Genomic DNA, 11033 nt, shown 5'->3' on the forward strand with positions numbered 1-11033 from the left:
GTCTTTCCTGTCGCACCGAGTGTTGCAGATCTATCAAAGAAAAGGAAGAACAAATCATCCTCAACAACTGGTGCGAAGAAACAAAAGAGAACTTCAGCTGCTGACGCTAGTGACCCCTCTGTGAGGTAAGCTAATTTTCAGTTCTCTCTTTTTACCACTTCAATAGGTTTACTTAATGTCTCTCCTTTATCAGGGGGTCTGCACAAGATTCAAATCAGCTAGATCTTTTGGCGATTACATATCCTTCTGGGTCAAGTGAGTAGCACATGGATGACAAGAGAACAAGTCAGCAGCAACACAAGAAGAAAAGAGCCATTAAAAAAAATTAACTCCAAACAAGTCTAGTCCAGCCATGGCAACCCGCAGCAAGGTCCCTAGTTCTCCTTCTAGTCCGGCCATGGGAACCACAAGCAAGAAAAAACTAGATCTTTGATGAGTTTGCATTTGTATGCCATGCTTTTGTAATACTTGAATCTATGTTTAGAGTTCAGACTAGTAATGAGGTCAATATGGTCATCTTTTGTGTGCAAACTTGACATTTGAACAAGCTGACTATGCACGTTGATGATGTATTTGGACCTCTTTTATGTCTAATACTGTTTACTTAAATACTAATTGTGGTTGTGTTTATTGTTCAATTTTTGCCTATCTTGCGGTATTATATTTTGATTATATGATGCGGGTAATTTTTATGTGCGCATATACATGATTACTCCACGTATAACCTGACAGAATTAACAGTGGTACACAAGTAAAAACATGAAAATATGTTGCATTCTACAACTAGGGGCAAAATCATCTTTTCCCATGCAAGTTAACTGCTGTTACAAGGAAAATTGATGGGAGTGACACCTAGGTAAAAGAAACTTCCATGAAAGGTAGGGGGGACTTTCTAAAATTTAGATGATATGTAGGTCATTACAATAATTTATAATGGAACATAGTTAATTGCCTCCCAAAATTCCCCGAATCCCAACCTAACCCAACCCATCTTTTCCCCGACACCTCACCACACCAACCTCCTCCACTCCGGAACCAGCCGAAGCACCGGGTGCGCACGCTCCCACGCAGCAGAAATCGGGCTGCGGCGGCCTCCGGGGGAGGAGATTCCCGGAGAAAGGGAGCGAGTGCGCATCGAAAGCAGCAGTCTTTCTGAAAGAAGCAATCCCGGAGACCTGCAGGACCAGGAGGAGGAGGAGCGGCAGGGCGCGCGCACCCCTCCCAATGGGGAGTTGGAGCAGAGGAGGGAGCGGTAGCAGCTTGCTCACCCCACTCCTCTTCTTCCTCCTCTCTCTTCACTGTAAGCTCTCTCCCCTCTCGTCCAGTCATGCTCTGTGAATTCGTTCCTAAAATTTAATCTTGATGTCTCGATGCCGCCTTGCTCTGTGAATTCGGAAATGCCAGCTCTGTCTCTGACCGTCGCGACCGCAGGCTCGCCGGTGGTGGTGTCGGCGGCGGGGAGCGGCGAGCCGTATGTGGGCGTGACCATCGGCACGGCGGTGACGAACCTGCTGTCGCCGTCGGACCTGGCCGACTTCCTCCGCGCGCAGCACATCACCCGCGTGCGCCTCTACGACGCGGACCCGCGCCTGCTGTCGGCGCTGGCCTCCGCGGGGGCGCGCGCCATCGTGGGCGTCCCCAACGACGAGCTCCTGGCGCTGGGCTCCTCCCCGGCGACGGCCGCGGCGTGGGTGGCCCGCCGAGTGCTCCCATTCGCGGGCGTCAACTCCAGCACCCCGGCCGTCATCTCTGCCATCGCCGTCGGGGACGAGGTGCCCACCGCGCTCCCCTCCGCGCTGCCCGTGCTCCTCCCGGCCATCCGGTCCCTCGCCTCCGCGCTCGCCGCGGCCAACCTGTCCTCCCCCATCCCGGTGTCCACGCCGCTGCCCTTCTCCGTGGTGGAGGACCCGTTCCCCCCGTCGCAGGCCTTCTTCAACCAGACCCTGGCCAAGACCTTCGTCGCGCCGCTGCTCGCCCACCTCGCCAACACCTCGGCGCCGCTGATGCTCAACCTGTACCCCTACTACTCGCTGATGCAGAGCGACGGCGTGATCCCGCTGGACAACGCGCTGTTCCGGCCGCTGCCGCCGTCGCTGGAGATGGTGGACCCCAACACGCTGCTCCACTACACCAACGTGTTCGACGCAATGCTCGACGCCGTGCGCGTGGCCGTGCGGAACCTCAACGTGAGCGGCTCCGGCGGCGTGCCCATCCTGGTGACGGAGACTGGGTGGCCGTCGTACGGCGACCGGCGGGCGGAGCCGTACGCGAGCAAGGATAACGCGGACACGTACAACTCGAACCTGATCAAGCACGTCCTGCAGGACAAGCCCGGGACGCCCATGGCGCCCGGCGCGGCGGCGCAGTCGAGCGCCTACATCTACGAGCTCTTCAACGAGGACCTCCGGCCGGGCCCCGTGTCGGAGGCGAACTGGGGCCTGTTCTACGGCAACGGCACGCCGGTGTACCTCCTGCACGTGTCGGGCGCCGGCGGGCTCCTGGGGAACGACACGACGGACCGGTCCTTCTGCGTGGCGGCGGACGACGCGGAGGAGAAGGCGGTGCAGGCGGCCATGGACTGGGCGTGCGGGCCCGGGCGCGCCGACTGCACGGCGATCCAGCCCGGGCAGGGGTGCTACCTGCCCAACGACGTGCGCAGCCACGCGTCGTACGCCTTCGACGCCTACTACCAGTCGCAGGGCCGCGCCGCCGGGTCCTGCTACTTCCAGGGCGCCGGCATGGTCACCACCACGGATCCCAGTGAGTTCGTTGCACTTGCATTGCCCATTTGCCCTCTCCTCCTCTCCCCCCACTGCACATGTGTGTGTCCATTGGCGTTGGTGTTCTGGGGTTCTATTCTGGGGTCAGTCAATGGGGACGCAAATCCTGAAGATTTCGGCGCGGTAGGAGCGACGCCATTGTCACGCGCGGAAAGCAGGTGACGACGGCATTCATGGGAACGCGACGCCGGCATGGAAAGTTTGTTTACTCGGTCTGTCCTTTGGCTCGAGAGCTCTACCACAAGCTATTGGTGGATGGATGGTTGGAGAAAGGTTGCTTTTCCTAGTAGGTTAGGTTGGGTAGGGGCCGAAGGGGTTTAGGTTTAGCAACGTTTCTTGGCCTGGGGTGGTGCTTTGGTTGGGATTAGGGAGGAACATGACCCCAACATAATCAAGCACTGAAAAGGTAGACGATGAGCTCAGAAGCAACAAATCAGATCATTCGTTTGGTTGCTGTAGCTCTGCGGCTCTGCGCCATTTTCAGCGAGCGAGAGAGAGAGAGAGATATCTCGATTGAGATCTACTGTAATCTACCCAGGTCCAGGTCCAGGTCCAGGTCACTTCTCACTAGTCACTCGTGCCATCTTCCCCCCGGACGGACCCTAGTTGTCAGTGACTCATCAGTGAGATTCTGTCCATGTAGCAGCGGCACTTTTAGTTTGGCGCGGCTCGCTATTGGAACCAACAGGAGGAGCTGCATGCACTGGGCCTGGCTGTAGATTTGTCTGGCGCTCGGCGGCCCTGCCGCTGCCACTGCCAGGTCCGGTGGGCGAGGGCTCGCCGGCGTCCACCGTGTAGCCTGTAGCGTTCTTCTTCTAGCTGGTTGGATGGACGTCTGGGCGGGCCATTTCCGTTTGGTGAAGAGGAAGGACGGACGGGAGGGACGTAGGACGCCACGAGCTGGCAAAAAAAGAATCATCGCTCCCCCTTTGGCGCATGTGAGTAGGAGCGACGCTTGCGTCCTCCTCACATGCGCACCATGCCAATTGCCAAAGGGGACATCGCTGGCATCGTCAGTCGTGGCATGGGAGCATCACTTTCACCAGGGTCATTCGTGCTCCGTGCGTGCCTCTCTCCGACTCCTCATGGAAGGAGCTAGAATGTGGGAAGGAGTTGTTCTTCTTTTTTTTGAAAAGAAAAATATTTTTGCAAACACTATAATTCGACAGTCTTAGCAAGGAAGAGAAAAGAAAAAAAAAACTGAGAACAATTTCCTGTTCCTCATCTTTCGGCAAAAGTTCAATCATGGCTAATGCTCATGTGCGTAATGCATGCTCCAAAAGCTAAAGTTGGACCGGGAGATCTTTCATGCTGCCCATGATTTCCTCAGACGCTCCTGCATTGGTACAGCTTTGCATTGCCGAGTGTAGCCTTGTGTGTACTTTCTGGGGAATTTGGGCATCGTTTGTTTAGCAAATGGGGGTTCTGGAAATCAGTTCTGCAAAGCTAAATCATGCTCTGACGGTGGGCACCGCATAGTGTACCGTGAGGTAAAAATCAGGCATTCTTGCTACATGGATGGACCCCTGCACTTCAATGGCACGGAAATTGCATTGAGCTAACCCTGCTGGAGCTGGAATCCTTTTGGCTGGGGGGCAAGGGCAACTGGCAAGTTATAGTTACCCTTGTCTTAGGACAGACAGTTACCCTTGCCATGTGGAAAAGGGCTACACTGCTATCTTAGAGAGAGAAAAAAGGCAAGGTGAGAGGACTGGGAAAAGGGAGACAATTGCAGGCTGGAATCTCTTGGATCTGGATGCATGTCATCTAAGCCTTTTGTATTTCGTGGTGATGCGATGTGGGATCGAGACAAATGGACGATCCATGCAAGTGGCCAGCTGGAACCGAGTGCTGGAGCAGGTAGCGTTGTCTGGTATGGGGAGCAGGTATTATTATCACCTGGACTGGAGTCTGGACACATGAGGATGTGTATGGACTGGATCTGCATCGCTTTTGAGTATTGTGTCATGTAACATGTTTAAAGGCAGCTAATTCGGATGGATGGATACCAAGTCCGGGCTGTGTGCATTTGGTGGTTTATGTGAGTACAGAATTGAAGCTTTGCTCATAATCCAAGATTGAATTTTAGAAGGGATAGTGTTGTGCTTGAAATACCATAACATGTTCATCCAATGGAATTGGATTCTGGCCTTCAAACTTCAGGGGACACAAGGAGCTTTGTTCTTACAGTGTGGTGTCGCAGACCTATTGGCAAAGTGATTGGTTTACTGCAAGTCTGCCTTCTTCACCATGGTATTTCTGTGGAGGGAGGTCAAAGCTTCCCCAAATCACACGGCATGCAGCGTTGTGGCCTTCTCCGTAGTAATGTACTATCTGCTAATGTGGGCCATTCCTACCTCAAGTGGTCCTGAAGATCTTGTGAATCGATAATTATGTATCCATTGTTTACAGGTGTATCCTAATTTTGAAATTTGGCCCTCTTTTCTTAGTATCCTCAGAAATGTGAAGGATTTTGTTGAGCATCTCGCGTTCAGAACCCCCAAAGCATGTCAGACTTGTCAGTTGAATTCATATATCAAAATTTTCCTTCAATCTTTTGCCAATGTCATTTAGAAGAATATCTTGAATCTCTGTTCTGCTTCCTAACAAATGGATACCTTTTACTGTGCAGGTCATGACAACTGCTTATTCCCTGGAAGGTAAATATCCGAAACTTTTCCTCTGTAACGTCAAAGTATCAAGCCTTGTTGAGGTGAAATAGGATAATTATTATACCAAAGAAACACGAACAACATAGTAGTGATGGCTGCTTTCTTTCCAGCTCTATATGTTTATGATGGGTTTAGGGCCCTTTGCTGTGCAAGCAAGCAGAAGGTTTCAGTTTGCTCTGATATCATCAGGCAGAACATTTACACAAACAAATAGAAGGGATACTGAGTTTAAGGAATCATACTGTTCTAAGAGCTTGACAAGATACTAGCTAAATTATTCCAGATAAAAAAATGTAGCATCTCAGATTACCTTGTACTGGACATTCCTGTTTGCTAAAAAATGAATGACCGCGGTATGGAGTCTGTTTAATCGATTCATAAGTACTATTTCTGAATGTCAAAGTGTTAGGTTAGATGCATAAGTATTTCTGAATGTCGAAGTGTTAGGTCAGTCGGATGCTGCATACCATAATTCCCTCTGCACATGACCTTTGCTAATGGTGTCCATTGTCATGCAGTAAGCAGCTGGGTAACCACACCAAATCTGGCAGCGCAAGCAACACTACAACGCCGACAAGTGACGCCGAGGGATCTGCAATATGGAGGCTAAGAACAGGAAGGGAGAAAGGGTTCTCGCTCTTCCTTCGGCTGCTGCTGAGCATCACGGTGGTTATCGTGACAGATTCAAACTTTTGGACATGACAAGAGAGTGCTAGTTGTAACAAAACCAGAAATTTTGGGAGGGGGTAAATTAGAGGAGGGGGGATTGGGTTGTGCTTAGCGATTCTTTATTGTTAGGAGTAAGCATCAATAAATTAATCTCTTTTTTTTCTTCAGCTAATGAAATGTGTCTATGATCTGCTGAAATCTCTCCACATTTCACCCAACCACATGAAGTGCTGGCGGTGTCATTTTACAGCCTAGTAGTTACTTTACGTCCTCGGTTATACTTTACTGTGAAAGCGTTGGTTTGGCCAACACACGAACACGAAAGATTTAGAGTCCTTGCTATCAACTTGAAAGCAGCTCGATGAGGCTCAGGCTGCAATAATAGCGGAACCGGTCGGCCGCTTCTGCATCCACCTGCGCCCGGCGACGTGGCCGTGGAACACCCCGGCAGGCCGCAGCCCGGCCTCCTCGTTCCAGGCGGCGCGGTGTGTCCAGTCGTCGGAGAAGCAGGCCTCGGCGCGCCGTCCACGCGTCGAGACAGCCCGACGCGAGACAGCCTGTCGCCGGCAATCTCCGGCGAGGGGATCAAAGTTAGGGGTCTTTCTGCTGGGGGGCAGTGTTCGAGGCAAACAATGGGAAGTCAATACGCTTCTGGGATGATGTGTGGATTGGACATACCCCACTACGGCTAGCCTTTCCTAGACTACATGATCTAAGCAATAACAAATCGGGGTTGGTATGCGACTTCTTCAAGGAAGGAGACTGGCAACTAAGTTTCAGACGCTCCCTTTCTCCACAGGATGTGGTGGTCTGGGAAGATCTAATGAGCCGGCTAGAGATGGTCCAGCTGAACTCAGACACAAAGTTAGGTGGGTGCTGAAAAAATCGGGGCAATTCTCAACGAGATCCAGATGGTTCACTCATAGAGGTGTCATCCACAAGCGGCTTAGAACTATATGGGGGAGTAAGCTGCCCATGAAACTGAAAGTGTTCCTGTGGCTGGTCACCCATGACAAGCTGCAACCAGGAGCAGAGCTAAAAGGGAGGAAGTGGAAAGGAAGCCCGCTATGCAACATATGTGGCAAACAAGAAACGGTTGATCACATCTTTTTTAGGTGTGTTCTGGCCAAATTTATGTGGGCTTGTTTCAAAGAAGCTTTGGGTTGGGACCGGGCGCCATCGGGATGGCAGGATTTCCTTGATAATTGGATCCCTATAGGGTGCAAGAATTACAACGCTAAACTTTTCCTTCTAACAATAGTTCTTTGGACTAGTCGGAACAAAAGGGCAATTGAGGGTAAATTCCCGATCTCTCCATCTGAACTGCTGTTCAAAACCAATGCCTTTTTGCAGAGATGGATGGCGCTGCTGCGGGAAAGGGATAAAGTCAAGATCATGGAATGGTGTGGTGCTATGCGGGGGTGGACGGAATCCTTCCTGGTGGAGCTGAAGAGGAGGCCTCCTGAAGACCCCTTCATGTGATCCTGCTGTTGTTACTTTTCTAGTTGAACTCTGCGAGTTCTTTTTCCTTTTGCTAGCTCCGCTAGTAAACTTTGTATCCGAACTCATTTGCTTTCTATAAAAGCTGGGTGAATCCCTTTTCTAAAAAAAAGTTAGGGGTCTTTCTGTAAAAACTTGGATCGCGATTACCAATTTAGGGGTTTTATCTAAAATGTTGGATCCCGTTTCAGGGGTCTTTGTGCAAATACCTGCTGACCACACACAGCCATCCGCCCTGCGGCTCGTCTTCTCCCGCTGGCCGCCCCACCGCCGCCGCGGGCCAAGCCAAGAGATGCAGGCTGCGGCTTGCGTCCGGAGGGGCGCCACGGCGTGGGCGGAGTCGCAGTTCCACTCCTCCGCCGCCGTGCTCTCCAAATCCACGGTAATCCCTACTCGGACCCGAACCCTCCCGCGCTGTTCCCTCAACAATCTTAGCACGATTTGCCTCTTCTTTCAGACATATCTGCAGTTCAGCACGCCTTCGCTACAATCTCTGCTTGCAATTCCTTCCCACCAATGTGTGTCCTGCTCACTTCCTGACAACCAATTTGCTGGTATCCATGGCTCAGTTATGCTAACTTGTGCAATTGTTTTCCTTCAAAAAAAAATGTGCAATTGTGTTCATGAGCCTAGGTTGTGGGTGGCAATCTTCCTTTTGCGCTGGGAACTCGTACGCTATCATGCTCCGAGTTGTAGTATTGTGCGCGTTTTACATTTTTCTGGCTGGAATTTCTAATGCAAAGTAGAATAAAAGCCACACATTTCTTCTTGTGTAGAAAATTGTGTCATCCATCCATTTTCATGAGGCATTGAAACCAGAAACTATACACAATGCTTCTGAACAACTTGCAGAGGACCATAGCATCTGTTTTTCTTCAATCATTTTGAATCTAACAGTTCTTTTGGGCAGCCTCATATCCGGTTCGCTGTTCGTGAAAAGCGAAGGGATGCAAAGAGTGCCCTTAAAAACATTCTGCTTAATGGCAGCCCATATCAGGTAACACTCCCCATTTTCCTAATCTGCACTTCCTAATCCCTACACTTGTCTCTCTACAATACCACAAATTGATTCAGCTACTGGAGGCGCACTTTTCATCCCATTTTCAATGTGTTATCACGGTAGAAATGTGTTATCATGCTAGAAGTGAATATTTGGATTGACTCTAGTAGTACCAGATGTGTGTTGGCGCTGATGTATAAAACAGATGTGCCTTGACAGTTCACTTTGTACTATACATGGAAAATCTTCTTTAACTTCTTAAGATGCATACTTCCCTGTGAAAAACGATTACTTCAAAGTATGTTTCAATGTTCCCTACAGGAAAGCAGTAAAAAACAAATGAGAAAGCAGAAAGGTAGTGGCACACCAAATGTCCAGCGTTCTTATCCAGGAAAAAATCCATATGGCAAAAATAAGCGTAAGTTCTTTCAAATCATTTGCCGTGAACTGCTTGTGTACTCTTTGTCAATTCTATGTTTTTAATTAACTATTGTACCTGACTGATGGAATGAATATACAAATTACAAACACAGAATCAAAATATTGCCATGAGTCTTACATTGGCTTCTTATGACTCTTGAAAACATTTTTCAAGACATTAGTACCTCTGGACAGATCTTTCCTACAATCTTCACTGTGTAACTGCTTTATTATTAATAAGTTCTCATTTAATCATCTATTGTTACTCCAAATTATTTTCTGTATATTTTGATGACAAGAGGTGCACAATGATGTTAAACATAGGTGGGCAGAACTGGAAAAGCTTTGATGATGATGAATGCACAGATACACCATATGGTACTTTTGGTGGTAAGAGATCTTTTACATGGTACTGGCCTGGGGAGAATGACGAGCTTGGTAGCTCTCCTAGTGATTTTCAGTGGAGGGATGAATCTCAGTCTACCAAATCAAGGAAAAAATTCTTGAATGAAAGTGATGTCGATGAGGAAGAGGAGTCAGCCCATGATGATCTGCAAAGCTATAGGATCTCTCTCGGGTTGCCAATTTTAGGCCCCTTAAAACTGGAACATATTAAGGCTGCGTGAGTCATCTGAACATTTCTTACAGCACAACATTGCATTTGCAGGGCTTCAATGTCACAAGTTGTTAATTGATTATCTTTCTCAACATGATGCCTCTGCAGTTTTCACGCATCTGCTCTCAAGTGGCACCCGGACAAGCATCAAGGACCTTCACAGGTTAGTGCCATAGCATGTGTTGTCCCTGCATTTTATTAAAAAAAATCACATGTGCCTTTATCAAAGACTTTGTGATACGCCATTGAATTCTTGCCATGTTTTGCATGTAGTCATCTTTAAGAACTGGTTTGTCATGCATAACCCAATTGAAATGCACAGTGTGCTGGATACATTGTATTGAAATGTGGATTCAACAGTACTAGTAGCCAAAAATAATAATTGCTCAGTTTTTTTTTGTGATTTATTGAGCCATATCCAAGGTGTGGTTCTGAACACATCTGTATTCTCCAGGCTGAAGCAGAGGAAAAATTCAGACGCTGTGTGGAAGCATACAACGCATTGACATGCGCCTTCAAGTCAAGTGGCTAACTACCTTGGGCGCATGCAAGTGCAATGAAACTTTTTGACGATTTTTTTGAGAACTTCTAATGATGTGTGGAGCTGCTATAGTTTCAGGGCACAGAGAATGTATCAGAAAAAAGTGAAGTTTAGAGTTTTGACTTCATGTTCATAACGAAGTATAAAGAATACTCTGTATTGAAAACATAGATTGGGTCAGTCCTTCCAAAGGGAACATAGATTGGGTCGATCCTGCCATATGAATGGAGGAGAAGCAAATTATTGGGTTCATTTGTATGTTTGCTTCCACTGTGGCTGTAAAAGTACTGTTCCATAGAGAGGTTGCTGTAGAAATGCTCAGTATAGCTGCCAGCCTGAGCACGCCGGAGCCCGGCCCCAACAACACCGCAACGGAGGCCTCAATCGACTACATCTCTCCGTGAGTCCGTGGCCATGACCCTGCACAAACGCAACCAGCAGGCCATGGTCGCGTCCGGCGCCATGGTCCCCTCGAGCCGAGCTTGGCTTCCGTGGCCACTGCGCGCTGAACGGAACATGATCTGTAGCGAGGAGGGGCGTCAGCCACCTGGCCGCGTCGGGCGACCAACGGCGCGCCCATGTCGCTAGGGCCTGGCCGGGCCGCCGTGATCGACAGCTCCGTGGTCGTCGCTCCGTCGCTCCTCTTCCTCCGCCGCAGCGGCGCGGCCGAGCGGTTTAGGGAGGAAGGAGGAGGCGGCTTCGGGCCTCAGCGAAGTAAATGGGCTGAGGGAACTGGGCCGCCACTTGGCCCAGTCCAAACCAACGCGCCAAGCCCCAGCTCGTGAGCTCCGATCCAGCCGCAGAGATCCCATCGGATGGCCCAGAATCAGTCCAG

At 49.7% G+C, this 11033-nt stretch overlaps 2 protein-coding genes across 3 annotated transcripts; both read left to right on the forward strand.

Annotated features, from left to right (window-relative positions):
- The first annotated feature begins 962 nt into the window (after positions 1 to 962).
- On the forward strand, positions 963 to 6327 carry LOC120689225 (glucan endo-1,3-beta-glucosidase 1-like). 2 transcript variants are annotated; one of them, XM_039971542.1, is made up of 4 exons: positions 963 to 1300; positions 1405 to 2760; positions 5413 to 5440; positions 5971 to 6327. In XM_039971542.1, exons 1-4 carry the CDS (start codon positions 1225 to 1227, stop codon positions 6152 to 6154), a joined length of 1644 nt encoding a protein of 547 aa, XP_039827476.1. In that variant the 5' UTR covers positions 963 to 1224; the 3' UTR covers positions 6155 to 6327. The 2 variants fall into 2 exon arrangements, with proteins under 2 accessions (XP_039827476.1, XP_039827484.1); XM_039971550.1 differs by having other exon boundaries at positions 964 to 1300; positions 1432 to 2760.
- Positions 6328 to 7822: 1495 nt separating this feature from the next.
- LOC120689242 lies at positions 7823 to 10456 on the forward strand. Its single transcript, XM_039971557.1, has 6 exons — positions 7823 to 8003; positions 8532 to 8618; positions 8943 to 9039; positions 9366 to 9663; positions 9766 to 9820; positions 10112 to 10456. Exons 1-6 carry the CDS (start codon positions 7914 to 7916, stop codon positions 10187 to 10189), a joined length of 705 nt encoding a protein of 234 aa, XP_039827491.1. The 5' UTR covers positions 7823 to 7913; the 3' UTR covers positions 10190 to 10456.
- The last annotated feature ends 577 nt before the right edge of the window (positions 10457 to 11033 follow it).

The sequence above is a fragment of the Panicum virgatum genome, chromosome 2K (genome assembly GCF_016808335.1).
Source record: "Panicum virgatum strain AP13 chromosome 2K, P.virgatum_v5, whole genome shotgun sequence".
NCBI classification, from domain to species: domain Eukaryota; kingdom Viridiplantae; phylum Streptophyta; class Magnoliopsida; order Poales; family Poaceae; genus Panicum; species Panicum virgatum.

Bases quoted from the DNA above. Each gene is read 5' to 3' on its own strand.
- LOC120689225 (XM_039971542.1), top strand. From the start codon at position 1,225: ATGGGGAGTTGGAGCAGAGGAGGGAGCGGTAGCAGCTTGCTCACCCCA. The intron at 1,301-1,404 runs GTAAGCTCTCTC...CGGAAATGCCAG, and splicing joins CTTCCTCCTCTCTCTTCACT to CTCTGTCTCTGACCGTCGCG. The intron at 5,441-5,970 runs GTAAATATCCGA...ATTGTCATGCAG, and splicing joins AACTGCTTATTCCCTGGAAG to TAAGCAGCTGGGTAACCACA.
- LOC120689242 (XM_039971557.1), top strand. From the start codon at position 7,914: ATGCAGGCTGCGGCTTGCGTCCGGAGGGGCGCCACGGCGTGGGCGGAG. The intron at 9,040-9,365 runs GTAAGTTCTTTC...TGTTAAACATAG, and splicing joins TCCATATGGCAAAAATAAGC to GTGGGCAGAACTGGAAAAGC. The intron at 9,664-9,765 runs GTGAGTCATCTG...ATGCCTCTGCAG, and splicing joins CTGGAACATATTAAGGCTGC to TTTTCACGCATCTGCTCTCA.